Source organism: Pleurodeles waltl, chromosome 11 (genome assembly GCF_031143425.1).
Source record: "Pleurodeles waltl isolate 20211129_DDA chromosome 11, aPleWal1.hap1.20221129, whole genome shotgun sequence".
Classification (NCBI taxonomy): Eukaryota; Metazoa; Chordata; class Amphibia; order Caudata; family Salamandridae; genus Pleurodeles; species Pleurodeles waltl.
Genome location: NC_090450.1, coordinates 715,757,525 through 715,774,916, shown reverse-complemented (window position 1 = coordinate 715,774,916; position 17,392 = coordinate 715,757,525). Strand labels below are relative to the sequence as shown.

At 46.2% G+C, this 17,392-nt stretch overlaps 1 protein-coding gene across 1 annotated transcript in view; it reads left to right on the top strand.

Moving 5' to 3' along the window:
• Window positions 1-13,970, top strand: part of LOC138266051 (neuropeptide Y receptor type 1-like) — a 231,384-nt gene extending 217,414 nt beyond the window's left edge. Inside the window, exon 2 of the mRNA XM_069214391.1 lies at window positions 11,428-13,970. Coding sequence (XP_069070492.1) covers window positions 11,550-12,653 — 1,104 coding nt within the window. The 5' untranslated portion in view covers window positions 11,428-11,549 and the 3' untranslated portion in view covers window positions 12,654-13,970. The remainder of the gene's footprint in view (window positions 1-11,427) is intronic.
• Window positions 13,971-17,392: the final 3,422 nt, after the last annotated feature.

The following is a 17,392-nucleotide window of genomic DNA, read 5'->3' as shown; positions in this document are numbered from 1 at the left end:
CTAGTTTTCAGAAATGCACAGGTTTGGTAGGTTTCCCTAGGTGGCGGCTGAGCTACAGGCCAAAATCTACAGGTAGGCACTTTGCAAAAAACACCTCTGTTTTCCTTCAAAAATTTGGCTGTGTCCACGTTGCGCTTTGGGGCATTTCCTGTCGCGGGCGCTAGGCCTACCCACCCAAGTGAGGTATCATTTTTATCGGGAGACGTGGGGGAACGCTGGGTTGAAGGAAATTTGTGGCTCCTCTCAGATTCCAGAACTTTCTGCCACAGAAATGTGAGGAAAATGTGTTTTTTTAGCCAAATTTTGAGGTTTGCAAAGGATTCTGGGTAACAGAACCTGGTCCCAGCCACACAAGTCACCCCATCTTGGATTCCCCTAGGTTTCTAGTTTTCAGAAATGCACAGGTTTGGTAGGTTTCCCTTGGTGGCGGCTGAGCTACAGGCCAAAATCTACAGGTAGGCACTTTGCAAAAAACACCTCTGTTTTCCTTCAAAAATTTGGCTGTGTCCACGTTGCGCTTTGGGGCGTTTCCTGTCGCGGGCGCTAGGCCTACCCACACAAGTGAGGTATCATTTTTATCGGGAGACGTGGGGGAATGCTTGGTGGAAGGAAATTTGTGGCTCCTCTCAGATTCCAGAACTTTCTGCCACAGAAATGTGAGGAACATGTGTTTTTTTAGCCAAATTTTGAGGTTTGCGATGGATTCTGGGTAACAGAACCTGGTCCGAGCCACACAAGTCACCCCATCTTGGATTCCCCTAGGTCTCTAGTTTTCAGAAATGCACAGGTTTGGTAGGTTTCCCTAGGTGGCGGCTGAGCTACAGGCCAAAATCTACAGGTAGGCACTTTGCAAAAAACACCTCTGTTTTCCTTCAAAAATTTGGCTGTGTCCACGTTGCGCTTTGGGGCGTTTCCTGTCGCGGGCGCTAGGCCTACCCACACAAGTGAGGTATCATTTTTATCGGGAGACGTGGGGGAACGCTGGGTTGAAGGAAATTTGTGGCTCCTCTCAGATTCCAGAACTTTCTGCCACAAAAATGTGAGGAAAATGTGTTTTTTTAGCCAAATTTTGAGGTTTGCAAAGGATTCTGGGTAACAGAACCTGGTCCGAGCCACACAAGTCACCCCATCTTGGATTACCCTAGGTCTCTAGTTTTCAGAAATGCACAGGTTTGGTAGGTTTCCCTAGGTGGCGGCTGAGCTACAGGCCAAAATCTACAGGTAGGCACTTTGCAAAAAACACCTCTGTTTTCCTTAAAAAATTTGGCTGTGTCCACGTTGCGCTTTGGGGCGTTTCCTGTCGCGGGCGCTAGGCCTACCCACACAAGTGAGGTATCATTTTTATCGGTAGACGTGGGGGAACGCTGGGTGGAAGGAAATTTGTGGCTCCTCTCAGATTCCAGAACTTTGTGCCACAGAAATGTGAGGAACATGTGTTTTTTTAGCCAAATTTTGAGGTTTGCGAAGGATTCTGGGTAACAGAACCTGGTCCGAGCCACACAAGTCACCCCATCTTGGATTCCCCTAGGTCTCTAGTTTTCAGAAATGCACAGGTTTGGTAGGTTTCCCTAGGTGGCGGCTGAGCTACAGGCCAAAATCTACAGGTAGGCACTTTGCAAAAAACACCTCTGTTTTCCTTCAAAAATTTGGATGTATCCACGTTGCGCTTTGGGGCGTTTCCTGTCGCGGGCAGTAGGCCTACCCACACAAGTGAGGTATCATTTTTATCGGGAGACGTGGGGGAACGCTGGGTGGAAGGAAATTTGTGGCTCCTCTCAGATTCCAGAACTTTCTGCCACAGAAATGTGAGGAACATGTGTTTTTTTTTAGCCAAATTTGGAGGTTTGCGAAGGATTCTGGGTAACAGAACCTGGTCCGAGCCACACAAGTCACCCCATCTTGGATTACCGTAGGTCTCTAGTTTTCAGAAATGCACAGGTTTGGTAGGTTTCCCTAGGTGGCGGCTGAGCTACAGGCTAAAATCTACAGGTAGGCACTTTGCAAAAAACACCTCTGTTTTCCTTAAAAAATTTGGATGTGTCCATGTTGCGCTTTGGGGCGTTTCCTGTCGCGGGCGCTACGCCTACCCACACAAGTGAGGTATCATTTTTATCGGCAGACATGGGGGAACGCTGGGTGGAAGGAAATTTGTGGCTCCTCTCAGATTCCAGAACTTTCTGCCACAGAAATGTGAGGAACAGGTGTTTTTTTAGCCAAATGTTGAGGTTTGCAAAGGATTCTGGGTAACAGAACCTGGTCCCAGCCACACAAGTCACCCCATCTTGGTTTCCCCTAGGTCTCTAGTTTTCAGAAATGCACAGGTTTGGTAGGTTTCCCTAGGTGGCGGCTGAGCTACAGGCCAAAATCTACAGGTAGGCACTTTGCAAAAAACACCTCTGTTTTCCTTCAAAAATTTGGCTGTGTCCACGTTGCGCTTTGGGGCATTTCCTGTCGCGGGCGCTAGGCCTACCCACCCAAGTGAGGTATCATTTTTATCGGGAGACGTGGGGGAACGCTGGGTTGAAGGAAATTTGTGGCTCCTCTCAGATTCCAGAACTTTCTGCCACAGAAATGTGAGGAAAATGTGTTTTTTTAGCCAAATTTTGAGGTTTGCAAAGGATTCTGGGTAACAGAACCTGGTCCCAGCCACACAAGTCACCCCATCTTGGATTCCCCTAGGTTTCTAGTTTTCAGAAATGCACAGGTTTGGTAGGTTTCCCTTGGTGGCGGCTGAGCTACAGGCCAAAATCTACAGGTAGGCACTTTGCAAAAAACACCTCTGTTTTCCTTCAAAAATTTGGCTGTGTCCACGTTGCGCTTTGGGGCGTTTCCTGTCGCGGGCGCTAGGCCTACCCACACAAGTGAGGTATCATTTTTATCGGGAGACGTGGGGGAATGCTGGGTGGAAGGAAATTTGTGGCTCCTCTCAGATTCCAGAACTTTCTGCCACAGAAATGTGAGGAACATGTGTTTTTTTAGCCAAATTTTGAGGTTTGCGATGGATTCTGGGTAACAGAACCTGGTCCGAGCCACACAAGTCACCCCATCTTGGATTCCCCTAGGTCTCTAGTTTTCAGAAATGCACAGGTTTGGTAGGTTTCCCTAGGTGGCGGCTGAGCTACAGGCCAAAATCTACAGGTAGGCACTTTGCAAAAAACACCTCTGTTTTCCTTCAAAAATTTGGCTGTGTCCACGTTGCGCTTTGGGGCGTTTCCTGTCGCGGGCGCTAGGCCTACCCACACAAGTGAGGTATCATTTTTATCGGGAGACGTGGGGGAACGCTGGGTGGGAGGAAATTTGTGGCTCCTCTCAGATTCCAGAACTTTCTGCCACAGAAATGTGAGGAACATGTGTTTTTTTTTAGCCAAATTTGGAGGTTTGCGAAGGATTCTGGGTAACAGAACCTGGTCCGAGCCACACAAGTCACCCCATCTTGGATTACCCTAGGTCTCTAGTTTTCAGAAATGCACAGGTTTGGTAGGTTTCCCTAGGTGGCGGCTGAGCTACAGGCCAAAATCTACAGGTAGGCACTTTGCAAAAAACACCTCTGTTTTCCTTCAAAAATTTGGATGTGTCCATGTTGCGCTTTGGGGCGTTTCCTGTCGCGGGCGCTAGGCCTACCCACACAAGTGAGGTATCATTTTTATCGGCAGACATGGGGGAACGCTGGGTGGAAGGAAATTTGTGGCTCCTCTCAGATTCCAGAACTTTCTGCCACAGAAATGTGAGGAACATGTGTTTTTTTAGCCAAATTTGGAGGTTTGCAAAGGATTCTGGGTAACAGAACCTGGTCCCAGCCACACAAGTCACCCCATCTTGGATTCCCCTAGGTCTCTAGTTTTCAGAAATGCACAGGTTTGGTAGGTTTCCCTAGGTGGCGGCTGAGCTACAGGCCAAAATCTACAGGTAGGCACTTTGCAAAAAACACCTCTGTTTTCCTTCAAAAATTTGGCTGTGTCCACGTTGCGCTTTGGGGCGTTTCCTGACGCGGCGCTAGGCCTACCCACCCAAGTGAGGTATCATTTTTATCGCGAGACGTGGGGGAACGCTGGGTGGAAGGAAATTTGTGGCTCCTCTCAGATTCCAGAACTTTCTGCCACAGAAATGTGAGGAACATGTGTTTTTTTTGCCAAATTTTGAGGTTTGCAAAGGATTCTGTGTAACAGAACCTGGTCCCAGCCACACAAGTCACCCCATCTTGGATTCCCCTAGGTCTCTAGTTTTCAGAAATGCACAGGTTTGGTAGGTTTCCCTAGGTGGCGGCTGAGCTACAGGCCAAAATCTACAGGTAGGCACTTTGCAAAAAACACCTCTGTTTTCCTTCAAAAATTTGGCTGTGTCCACGTTGCGCTTTGGGGCATTTCCTGTCGCGGGCGCTAGGCCTACCCACCCAAGTGAGGTATAATTTTTATCGGGAGACGTGGGGGAACGCTGGGTTGAAGGAAATTTGTGGCTCCTCTCAGATTCCAGAACTTTCTGCCACAGAAATGTGAGGAAAATGTGTTTTTTTAGCCAAATTTTGAGGTTTGCAAAGGATTCTGGGTAACAGAACCTGGTCCGAGCCACACAAGTCACCCCATCTTGGATTACCCTAGGTCTCTAGTTTTCAGAAATGCACAGGTTTGGTAGGTTTCCCTAGGTGGCGGCTGAGCTACAGGCCAAAATCTACAGGTAGGCACTTTGCAAAAAACACCTCTGTTTTCCTTAAAAAATTTGGATGTGTCCATGTTGCGCTTTGGGGCGTTTCCTGTCGCGGGCGCTAGGCCTACCCACACAAGTGAGGTATCATTTTTATCGGGAGACGTGGGGGAACGCTGGGTGGAAGGAAATTTGTGGCTCCTCTCAGATTCCAGAACTTTCTGCCACAGAAATGTGAGGAACATGTGTTTTTTTAGCCAAATTTTGAGGTTTGCGATGGATTCTGGGTAACAGAACCTGGTCCGAGCCACACAAGTCACCCCATCTTGGATTCCCCTAGGTCTCTAGTTTTCAGAAATGCACAGGTTTGGTAGGTTTCCCTAGGTGGCGGCTGAGCTACAGGCCAAAATCTACAGGTAGGCACTTTGCAAAAAACACCTCTGTTTTCCTTCAAAAATTTGGCTGTGTCCACGTTGCGCTTTGGGGCGTTTCCTGTCGCGGGCGCTAGGCCTACCCACACAAGTGAGGTATCATTTTTATCGGCAGACATGGGGGAACGCTGGGTGGAAGGAAATTTGTGGCTCCTCTCAGATTCCAGAACTTTCTGCCACAGAAATGTGAGGAACATGTGTTTTTTTAGCCAAATTTTGAGGTTTGCAAAGGATTCTGGGTAACAGAACCTGGTCCCAGCCACACAAGTCACCCCATCTTGGATTCCCCTAGGTCTCTAGTTTTCAGAAATGCACAGGTTTGGTAGGTTTCCCTAGTTGGCGGCTGAGCTACAGGCCAAAATCTACAGGTAGGCACTTTGCAAAAAACACCTCTGTTTTCCTTCAAAAATTTGGCTGTGTCCACGTTGCGCTTTGGGGCGTTTCCTGTCGCGGGCGCTAGGCCTACCCACCCAAGTGAGGTATCATTTTTATCGGGAGACGTGGGGGAACGCTGGGTGGAAGGAAATTTTTGGCTCCTCTCAGATTCCAGAACTTTGTGCCACAGAAATGTGAGGAACATGTGTTTTTTTAGCCAAATTTTGAGGTTTGCAAAGGATTCTGGATAACAGAACCTGGTCCCAGCCACACAAGTCACCCCATCTTGGATTCCCCTAGGTCTCTAGTTTTCAGAAATGCACAGGTTTGGTAGGTTTCCCTAGGTGGCGGCTGAGCTACAGGACAAAATCTACAGGTAGGCACTTTGCAAAAAACACCTCTGTTTTCCTTCAAAAATTTGGCTGTGTCCACGTTGCGCTTTGGGGCGTTTCCTGTCGCGGGCGCTAGGCCTACCCACACAAGTGAGGTATCATTTTTATCGGGAGACGTGGGGGAACGCTGGGTGGAAGGAAATTTGTGGCTCCTCTCAGATTCTAGAACTTTCTGCCACAGAAATGTGAGGAACATGTGTTTTTTTAGCCAAATTTTGAGGTTTGCGAAGGATTCTGGGTAACAGAACCTGGTCCGAGCCACACAAGTCACCCCATCTTGGATTCCCCTAGGTCTCTAGTTTTCAGAAATGCACAGGTTTGGTAGGTTTCCCTAGGTGGCGGCTGAGCTACAGGCCAAAATCTACAGGTAGGCACTTTGCAAAAAACACCTCTGTTTTCCTTCAAAAATTTGGCTGTGTCCACGTTGCGCTTTGGGGCGTTTCCTGTCGCGGGCGCTAGGCCTACCCACACAAGTGAGGTATCATTTTTATCGGTAGACGTGGGGGAACGCTGGGTGGAAGGAAATTTGTGGCTCCTCTCAGATTCCAGAACTTTGTGCCACAGAAATGTGAGGAACATGTGTTTTTTTAGCCAAATTTTGAGGTTTGCGAAGGATTCTGGGTAACAGAACCTGGTCCGAGCCACACAAGTCACCCCATCTTGGATTCCCCTAGGTCTCTAGTTTTCAGAAATGCACAGGTTTGGTAGGTTTCCCTAGGTGGCGGCTGAGCTACAGGCCAAAATCTACAGGTAGGCACTTTGCAAAAAACACCTCTGTTTTCCTTCAAAAATTTGGATGTATCCACGTTGCGCTTTGGGGCGTTTCCTGTCGCGGGCAGTAGGCCTACCCACACAAGTGAGGTATCATTTTTATCGGGAGACGTGGGGGAACGCTGGGTGGAAGGAAATTTGTGGCTCCTCTCAGATTCCAGAACTTTCTGCCACAGAAATGTGAGGAACATGTGTTTTTTTTTAGCCAAATTTGGAGGTTTGCGAAGGATTCTGGGTAACAGAACCTGGTCCGAGCCACACAAGTCACCCCATCTTGGATTACCGTAGGTCTCTAGTTTTCAGAAATGCACAGGTTTGGTAGGTTTCCCTAGGTGGCGGCTGAGCTACAGGCCAAAATCTACAGGTAGGCACTTTGCAAAAAACTCCTCTGTTTTCCTTAAAAAATTTGGATGTGTCCATGTTGCGCTTTGGGGCGTTTCCTGTCGCGGGCGCTAGGCCTACCCACACAAGTGAGGTATCATTTTTATCGGCAGACATGGGGGAACGCTGGGTGGAAGGAAATTTGTGGCTCCTCTCAGATTCCAGAACTTTCTGCCACAGAAATGTGAGGAACATGTGTTTTTTTAGCCAAATTTGGAGGTTTGCAAAGGATTCTGGGTAACAGAACCTGGTCCCAGCCACACAAGTCACCCCATCTTGGATTCCCCTAGGTCTCTAGTTTTCAGAAATGCACAGGTTTGGTAGGTTTCCCTAGGTGGCGGCTGAGCTACAGGCCAAAATCTACAGGTAGGCACTTTGCAAAAAACACCTCTGTTTTCCTTCAAAAATTTGGCTGTGTCCACGTTGCGCTTTGGGGCGTTTCCTGACGCGGGCGCTAGGCCTACCCACCCAAGTGAGGTATCATTTTTATCGCGAGACGTGGGGGAACGCTGGGTGGAAGGAAATTTGTGGCTCCTCTCAGATTCCAGAACTTTCTGCCACAGAAATGTGAGGAACATGTGTTTTTTTTGCCAAATTTTGAGGTTTGCAAAGGATTCTGTGTAACAGAACCTGGTCCCAGCCACACAAGTCACCCCATCTTGGATTCCCCTAGGTCTCTAGTTTTCAGAAATGCACAGGTTTGGTAGGTTTCCCTAGGTGGCGGCTGAGCTACAGGCCAAAATCTACAGGTAGGCACTTTGCAAAAAACACCTCTGTTTTCCTTCAAAAATTTGGCTGTGTCCACGTTGCGCTTTGGGGCGTTTCCTGTCGCGGGCGCTAGGACTACCCACACAAGTGAGGTATCATTTTTATCGGGAGACGTGGGGGAACGCTGGGTGGAAGGAAATTTGTGGCTCCTCTCAGATTCTAGAACTTTCTGCCACAGAAATGTGAGGAACATGTGTTTTTTTAGCCAAATTTTGAGGTTTGCGAAGGATTCTGGGTAACAGAACCTGGTCCGAGCCACACAAGTCACCCCATCTTGGATTCCCCTAGGTCTCTAGTTTTCAGAAATGCACAGGTTTGGTAGGTTTCCCTAGGTGGCGGCTGAGCTACAGGCCAAAATCTACAGGTAGGCACTTTGCAAAAAACACCTCTGTTTTCCTTAAAAAATTTGGCTGTGTCCACGTTGCGCTTTGGGGCGTTTCCTGTCGCGGGCGCTAGGCCTACCCACACAAGTGAGGTATCATTTTTATCGGGAGACGTGGGGGAACGCTGGGTGGAAGGAAATTTGTGGCTCCTCTCAGATTCCAGAACTTTCTGCCACAGAAATGTGAGGAACATGTGTTTTTTTAGCCAAATTTTGAGGTTTGCGAAGGATTCTGGGTAACAGAACCTGGTCCCAGCCACACAAGTCACCCCATCTTGGATTCCCCTAGGTCTCTAGTTTTCAGAAATACACAGGTTTGGTAGGTTTCCTTAGGTGGCGGCTGAGCTAGAGGCCAAAATCTACAGGTAGGCACTTTGCTAAAAACAGGTCTGTTTTCTGTGATGTGTCCACATTGTGTTTTGGGGCATATCCTGCCGCGGGCGCTAGGCCTACCCACACAAGTGAGGTATCATTTTTATCGGGAGACTTGGGGGAACATAGAATAGCAAAACAAGTGTTATTGCCCCTTGTGTTTCTCTACATTTTTGCCTTCCAAATGTAAGACAGTGTGTAAAAAAGACGTCTATTTGAGAAATGCCCTGTAATTCACATGCTAGTATGGGCACCCCGGAATTCAGAGATGTGCAAATAACCACTGCTTCTCAACACCTTATCTTGTGCCCATTTTGGAAATACAAAGGTTTTCTTGATAGCTATTTTTTACTCTTTATATTTCAGCAAATGAATTGCAGTATACCCGGCATAGAATGAAAACCCACTGCAGGGTGCAGGTCATTTATTGGCTCTGGGTACCTAGAGTTCTTGATGAACCTACAAGCCCTATATATCCCCGCAACCAGAAGAGTCCAGCAGACCTAACGGTATATTGCTTTCGAAAATCTGACATTGCAGGAAAAAGTTACAGAGTAAAACTTAAAGAAAAATTTATGTTTTTTTCACCTCAATTTCAATATTTTTCTTTTTCAGTTGTTATTTTCTGTAGGAAACCCTTGTAGGATCTACACAAATTACCCCTTGCTGAATTCAGAATTTTGTCTACTTTTCAGAAATGTTGCGGTTTCTGGGATCCAGCGTTGGTTTCATGCCCATTTCTGTCACTGACTGGAAGAGGCTGAAAGCACAAAAAATCGTAAAAATGGGGTATGTCCCAGTAAAATGCCAAAATTGTGTTGAAAAATTGGGTTTTCTGATTCAAGTCTGCCTGTTCCTGAAAGCTGGGAAGCTGGTGATTTTATCACCGCAAACCCTTTGTTGATGCCCTTTTCAGGGAAAAAACCACAAGCCTTCTTCTGCAGCCCATTTTTCAATTTTTTTTTTAAAAAACCGAAATTTTCACTGTTTTTTGGCTAATTTCTTGGCCTCCTTCTGGGGAACCCACAAAGTCTGGGTACCTCTAGAATCCCTAGGATGTTGGAAAAAAAGGACGCAAATTTGGCTTGGGTAGCTTACGTGAACAAAAAGTTATGAGGGCCTAAGCGCGAACTGCTCCAAATAGCCAAAAAAAGGCTCGGCACAGGAGGGGGAAAAGGCCTGGCAGCGAAGGGGTTAAAGGTAAGGTTTTGTGTACATTATGAGGGTTGGGTATTGTAGTTTCAGGTGGTGCCTCATGCACACCATAAAGTTTGGACGTTTTTTCTTCATATAGAGTTTCAAGTACCTCATCAAAGCTGAATATTTACTCAGTCCTCATGTACAAAAGAGGTTAGGATATTGAGGACTCTCTTCACACACATCATGGGGGAGGATATCACAGCCTCGGATGGCGTCTCCTGTACATCTTGAGATTACGGTCTTGTAGCATCATCTGGAGTACTGTACATCATCAGGGCAGATGTTTGAAGCCTCAGATAGAATCTTGGTGGGCCCCATCGTGACGATGGTGGTTAAAGTCTCAGTTGGAGTTTGTGTAAATTATGAGGCTAGGGCAGTGTAAATTCTGATGGATTCCAATACACAATGAGGGTGCCTCAGTGTTGTTGACTCGGATGGATCTCATGTCCATTAGTAGGGTAGTGTTAAAGTTTCACACTGATTTTTAGTATACATCTTGAGGGTAGGTTGTTCTTGTCTCTGATGTAGTCTTGGTGTGCTTCATGCAGTTAGGATGTTAGAGGCTCTTATGAAGTCTTGTATACATCATGAGGATAGACTGTTGTTGCTCATATGCAATTTAGGTGTACGTCATGAAGGTAAAGTGCTGTTGCCTCCGGTAAAGTCTCATGCACATCCTGAAAATGGAGTCAAGTGTACGCCATGAGGGCGGATGTTAAAGTTTCACCGTGGGTCTTGGGGTGCAAATTATGGAAGTAGGTATAGTAGCTTCAAATGCAGTCTTGGTATACATCCCAATGGTGTTGTGTTGCTATATCAGATGGAGTCTCATGTACATTACATTGTGGTTTTATAGCCTCAGATGGATTTTCACTTACCTCTTAATTGTATACTATTGCAACCCAGATGGAGTTTTGTGTACCTCATTATGTTTGTGTTGTGTGCCCCCAAACCCAGTTTTATACAAAAAGTTAAAAAAGTTGGTTGCCTAAACGTTTTTTTTTTTTTTTTGAAAATGCTTATATTTACTGTTTCTTAAAAGCCAGATAGTTTTGTTCGGGTGTGTGGTTGGATTCAGTTCCATCTTCTGGGAGATCCATAGTCCGGTTGATGGGGCGAGTTATTACATCCAGGTGATGGGAGTCAGTTCCACAATCTGTAGGATGGAAGGAAGTTTTACTCTCTGGCTGATGGTTGTGACTTACACAGTCTTTTGCCTGAAATAAGGGCCACGATCTGGACAGAGTAAGTGAGTTCCACCATCTGGGTTGTGGAGTGAGTTAGTTCCACAGGTGAGATGGAAGGAGTGAGTTTGGCATTCCAGGTAATGGAAATGAATTTCACTGGCTGGGTGAGGACATTGAGTTCCATAAGCTGGATTGTGTATGTGAGTTCCACAGTCTAGTTGGTGAGTGTGCCTTCGAAAGTCTGGCTGCTATAATTGGTTTTACCTGGTGACAGTGAGTTCAGAGTATGTGTGCGGGAGTAAGGTTCATAGATTAGGGGGTGGCAGAGTTGCACAGACTGCATTTGGGAGTACGTTTGATGGTCTGAGTGGTAGGATTGAGTTCTACAGTGTTAGGGTTAGTAGTTCAGAGATGGGTACTTTGACTGGATAATTATTTAGGACCCTAATTAATATCTTGCACTGCTTCCATTTTGTGTCCTTAATTTTGCTGCATTTCTGCTAATAGTAACTTTTCATTTTTTTTTCCAGACTGTTTCGGCTGGATTTCTTGCAGGGTGAAACTTGCCCAACCAGGAGCTTGGTGTAGACTGACTGCATCCCAGTGAAGGTTAATTTGTTTACTCCAATCACCCACAACTCACCTCTTCACCATGGACGAGTTCCTGAAGCTCCTCTACCTCAACTTCTCGGCGCGCCTGGACCACCCGTGGGAAGGAGATGGCGTGTGTGGTGACTCTGTGACCAACATCACCTTCCTCATTGTGGCATACAGCGCTGTCATTGCCGTGGGGTTAATTGGCAATGTGGGCCTGGTGTACGTCATTGTGCGCCACAAGGAAATGAGAAATGTCACTAACATCTTCATCGCCAACCTTTCCTGCTCCGACATCTTGATGTGCCTGGTCTGTCTGCCTGTGACAGTCATCTACACCCTCATGAACCGTTGGATCCTAGGCGAGGCCCTCTGCAAGATCACCCCTTTCGTCCAGTGCATCTCTGTCACGGTCTCTGTGTTGTCACTGGTGTTGATTGCGCTTGAGAGGCACCAACTTATCATTCACCCCACTGGCTGGAAGCCTATTGCTTGGCATGCCTATTTGGCTGTGGCAGTAACCTGGAGCGTGGCCTGCTTCATCTCCCTGCCCTTCCTCTCCTTCAGCATCCTCACCTCACTGCCCTTCCAGAATCTCTCACTGCCCTTCGACCCATTCGTCAATCACTTTGTCTGCATGGACAACTGGCCCTCTGAGCAGCATCGGCTGGCCTACACTACATGTCTCTTGATTTTCCAGTACTGCCTGCCTCTCTTCCTCATCCTGGTCTGCTACTTCAGAATTTTCCTGCGACTGCGTCGCCGCAAGGACATGGTGGAGCGAGCCAAGGATGGTAGCCGCAAGGGCCAGCACAAGAAGGTCAACGTCATGCTGGCCAGCATTGTGGCAGCATTTGCCATCTGCTGGTTGCCGCTGACCGTTTTCAATGCCCTGTATGACTGGGACCATGAGAAGATCTCTGTATGCTATCACAACCTGATTTTCTCACTCTGCCATCTGACAGCCATGGCCTCCACCTGTGTCAATCCTGTCATGTATGGCTTCCTGAACAACAACTTCCAGAAGGAAGTGAAGGCGCTAGCCTACCGGTGCAGGTGTGGTGGGCAGCAGGACAAGTATGAAACATTTCCTCTGTCCACAATCAGCACAGAGTTGTCCAAGGCCTCACTGCAAAGTGGTAGTGCAAACAACAATGTTTGACTTGTGCTCTACCAAGTGTCTTCACATGCTGTACTACTCGCTATAAGCCTGGACAAGGATTTACCGATATCAGACTCCGAAGCTTTTTCTGCATTTTGGTTCACCTTGGTCCAAGTGACCTACCGTATATTAAGCTCTAGCCTTTGACCAATTATCTTGCTCCGCAGCCGTGTGTTCAGACTTGTGAACACTATTTTAGGAAGCTGAACATGCTTGGTTTACCTCTTATGTTATCCAGCAGATTATCAATGAAAGTAAGAGAGGCGCCATACTTGCTGTTCTGACCACTAGTTATTGCTATAAAACTACAACCTGATCCCCCCTCTCACATATGGCCTATTAATTAGCTGCACTCCCAGTCATGAACACTGGGGGTCACTGTAAAACAAATCCTTGATCACCCTGTTAAGGATTAGCCTTAGTTCAACTACATTCCCAGCTCTGAGCAGCAGGTCTCACTCACTATGAGAGCAATATTTAGTTGCCCTTCCCTAGGGCATTTTGAACTTCAACAACAGAACCAATCTCAGTCAGCAGGTGTCAGTGTAGGTACACTAATTGCCTTTTTTTCAGCTGTTCGCTCTTACCATAGCAGCAACCACAGTTATCTTGCAGCTGCTACTTCAGGAGAAGGAATCAGTTAAGCCTTCTTTAAACATTATAAATCACGAAAAATCTAAAAAGAAACCTATACAAGTAGGAGCCAGGAAATAAAACCCCTAGATGGCACCGTGTTTACGTCTCAGCTGTTGTGCTTGTGAAGCGTTCTTCCATGAGCTGACGGACAGTGTGTAGCCTTTTATCGTCTCCTCGTCTTTGCATGTATAGGCTCCTTTGTAAATTACATTGACTACACCAACTTCCTCTTTGCTGTTTGAATTGAAAAAGAGAAGACAGGTAGATTCCGTCTTACAACGCGCCTACCTATTTTCCATGTTTTTTATGTCTGGCATTAGCCAAGAACTTTTGATTTAACTATAATTATACTCACTCTATCTCTCTCGCACACACACTTACAGAAGCTTTCAGCCAGCCCTCTTCATCCATTGTTATGTTGTTCTGTCATATATTTTTCTTCCACTCACTACACAGAGAAGGGCACCGACTCAGCTTACTTCAGCCATTGGCTAACTTCAGTGTGAGTGATGCCATTCTGTTCTTTCACAAGGAGAATATCCGCAAATAAAGTATTTCGCTTCAGTTCCAGGGACTGCTACGACAACGTGTGCTTTCTGAGACCTAAAAAATCCTTGCTTTTCACAATTTCTTTTATATTTTGTCAAAGGCCTGGCAGCTTCCCTAACACTAAAGTTTTACAAAAAACATGGTAAAACAAAAAAAACATTTGACAACGCCAAAAGGCTGGGTACCAACGAAAGATCTATTGGCTTTGCCAATGCCTGTTTATTACAGAAGTTATTTGTATTCCTAACTTTAGGTTTGGAAATATTTTACATTTAACAAGATTGAATAACTTCCAAAAATTTAACTCAAAGAGCAAAGCAGCTCTGGGAGCCGCATTCTGGCCTTCCACGTCCCTTATGCTGTTTAAAACAAACCTGTTTACCTTGATTGGGCTTTATAATAAGAGTAGAGCTTGACTTCTCACCATCAAAAACATTGTTCATTCTCCATTTCTGCAACAACTCATCTCTTCAAGCAAACAAATGCCACAGGATGACTGCCCCTGAAGAACTGCCGCTGTAAGCCTTTGCACCCTAAAACTGCTATCATCTGGCGATTTGTAACTCCATTCGTTATACGCACAGCTCTCTGTTGCAGTGTAACTAGGTCTGCACTATACAAGTCACACATATACATATACATATATAGAACAGACACATATCACCTTATGCTTTATCACTTTATGTGGAACAATAATTGCTTAATTCATCTTCTGGCCAACATAAATGTAGTTTCAGTAAACTAGTGCTTATAAATTCTGCTAGAATGCAGGAAGGCATCTGAGTTTGCACATCAACTTGCTTGTGGTTGGGTGTCTTTTTACATGGAACATTCTCTAAATAAAATGCCAATGAAACACCTAAACACAGGCAGACAAACGGAAACATGAAGCAAAGTCACAGGCCCCAGTGCTCTTTTTTCTGTTCTGCTCATCCTCTGACCATTTTTGCTAACGTTTGTGGTCTGGGGAGTCGACGTCAGAGGTCAGAGACCACTAGGGACACACATCTCACTTACAGAGGATGCCAGCAGGTTTCAAATGAATCCCAGTAGATATAGCTTGCGATATAGTGAGATATTTTAGAGCACTGAAACCTCTTGAAGATCTGGATGAGTGACCACCTGGCCTTCACATAAGCCTTTCCAAGAAAATAAAATTTCCCTCACAATACGTTTTCCTTTGAAGCAGATTTCTGGGGCCTTCTAGACTATATAGGTCCTGATTAATGCGTATGACCCATACCGGAATAGAAAGGCACTGAGACATGTCGCCTTAACTAAAACACTAATTGGCACTCTTATTACTCTCTTTTATTTGAACCTTGTGGTAGCAAGGACCCATTTGTTTATATGATGCCCTTCCAAAAGTTTAATGCATAGACTTTCTTATTAGCCCCAGAGACGAACCCAGTAGGCTAAAGAATGGTGGTTATCATTCTCCTAGCATACCTCACAAAATCAGTGAGGTGACGTCAATGAAGTAGGAAGGGCTCACTATAACATAGAAATCAACCACCCTCAACTTCATGCCACATGCACTGTACACCCAGTGATTAGGCATCCTTCCATGCCCCCTGTGGGAAGGTCTCAGTCAGGATACATGTCAATAAAAAAGTACAATTGGCTTATATAGTGTGGGTAACTATTCACCAGAATAACGATACATTTGGTGTAGATTTTGTATTACTAACTTCAATGGGAGTAATAGGTTTGTAAATCATATTTAGGATGCATTATTTTTGTTGGATGATATTTAGCCCACAAACCTGAACCTCACTGATTGGGAATTAGACCCCACAATGAAATAAGCCACACAATGTCTGACCTGATTCACAACATTCCCAGACCAGTAACCACACTCTGTGATTAAGTGTTCTTGATCAAAAGCAAGCACATGCTTATGGTGTCACACAAGGCTAAGGGTATGTGCAGTTTTTTCCACTGACATATAGGCTTGGAAAGTTAGACACTTCAGGGCTCCGCGAAGTAGGCTTACGTTTTACCACTACATCCAATTAGAAGTTTCACTTTCACCACATATTATGACATGCATCTGGGGCACTGGTTGAAATAGAAATACAGAAATGAAGGTACTCACTTCCCCATAGTACTTGTTTACTACTGAAAAGTTCCAGTACTCTCCCATTAACTGTATTGCACAGGTGCAGATACTCTTCCTTTCCAACCAAAGAACTGCAAGTACTTAGTGCCCAACAATACCTGCCCATTTAAAGTGCTGATTTGGGGCCATATCACAAATAGGTGCACTGTCTCGGTATACAGCTCAGAAATACTATGGGGGTCATTATGAGTTTGGCAGATGGTTTAACCATCTGCCAACCTCCTGACGGTAAGGTTGCTGTCCCACAAGCTACCTCCTTGCCAGCCCCACTAAGAGTTTCCTGCCAGGCTGGTGGGCGAAAACTGAGGTTTCCACACGCCAGCCTAGTAGGAAACAGACTACAGCATTGTCACTGGCTTGTAATTGTGCCGGTTGCAATGCTGTAGTCCGCAGGATGCACCAGCACCCTCACAATGTTCTGCTCTGCAGACAGTGAACATTGCGAGGGTGCTGGCCAGGGAGGGCCCCTGCACCTGATCTCTGCCAGCATTTTTATGGTGGTGGTACTGCCATGAAACTGCTGGTGGAGAAGGGTGTTGTAATCCTCAGGGCAGCGCTGCTTGCAGCTCTTGCCTGGCTGATTAGGACCTCCACCTATCTCCAGACCACCGGGATCTCGGATCATGGTGGAGCCGGTGGTTTCCTGGTGGCCCTACCGGCAGGGTTGTGATGTGGCGCTCGGACCGCCACGCACTGGCGGCAGCCCAACCACCATCCGCGAGTCTGGCGGTCTAGTGACCAGCAGACTCGTAATGAGGCCCTGTATGCCTTCGTCAGAAGTTTCAAAAGTTCTTACATATAACTCAAATTTTTCTCATGAACTTTAGACAGAGCAAGCTGGGAGCGGTAAGTAGAAATTGTCTCTTTCTGTTTCCTACTTGCTCGTCTAAAGTTTGTGCACTAACTCAGAGAAATTCCAATTATATATGAACTTTAGATGCATCAAATATGAGAAAAACAAGCACTGGGATTCAGGCTGAGCCTGCGCAACTCCTCATGATAAGGCCCTTGAAGTAATTTCCTGCTGCAGTGCACTTTGTGTACCTAAAGGGCTTCTGCCATGCTGGGGCTTTTAGACGCTGCACTACAACACATATCCCAGCAGGAAGCCCTAAATGAACCAAGCAATCAACCATGGCATTTCCTAACGATAGCAGATACACACACATTATGTGCCCCAGACGGTCAGTTTCCCCATGTTATTCTTACCCCCAGGGACATCCAGGAAGACAGGATGTCCCTGCAGTCATTGAGAAAGAAACCCCCACTGGGAAAATTTACAGCAGCATATGATGGAGCTTCTGAAGAGAGGCACTTGAGTCTCATTCACTAGAGATGGTGCATGTTTATCCCTTCTCCAGCCTCTGCCATTGTCTGCCCCTCCACTCCTCATCCTCTCAATACTTGTCACTGACAGGTAAAATCTAACGTC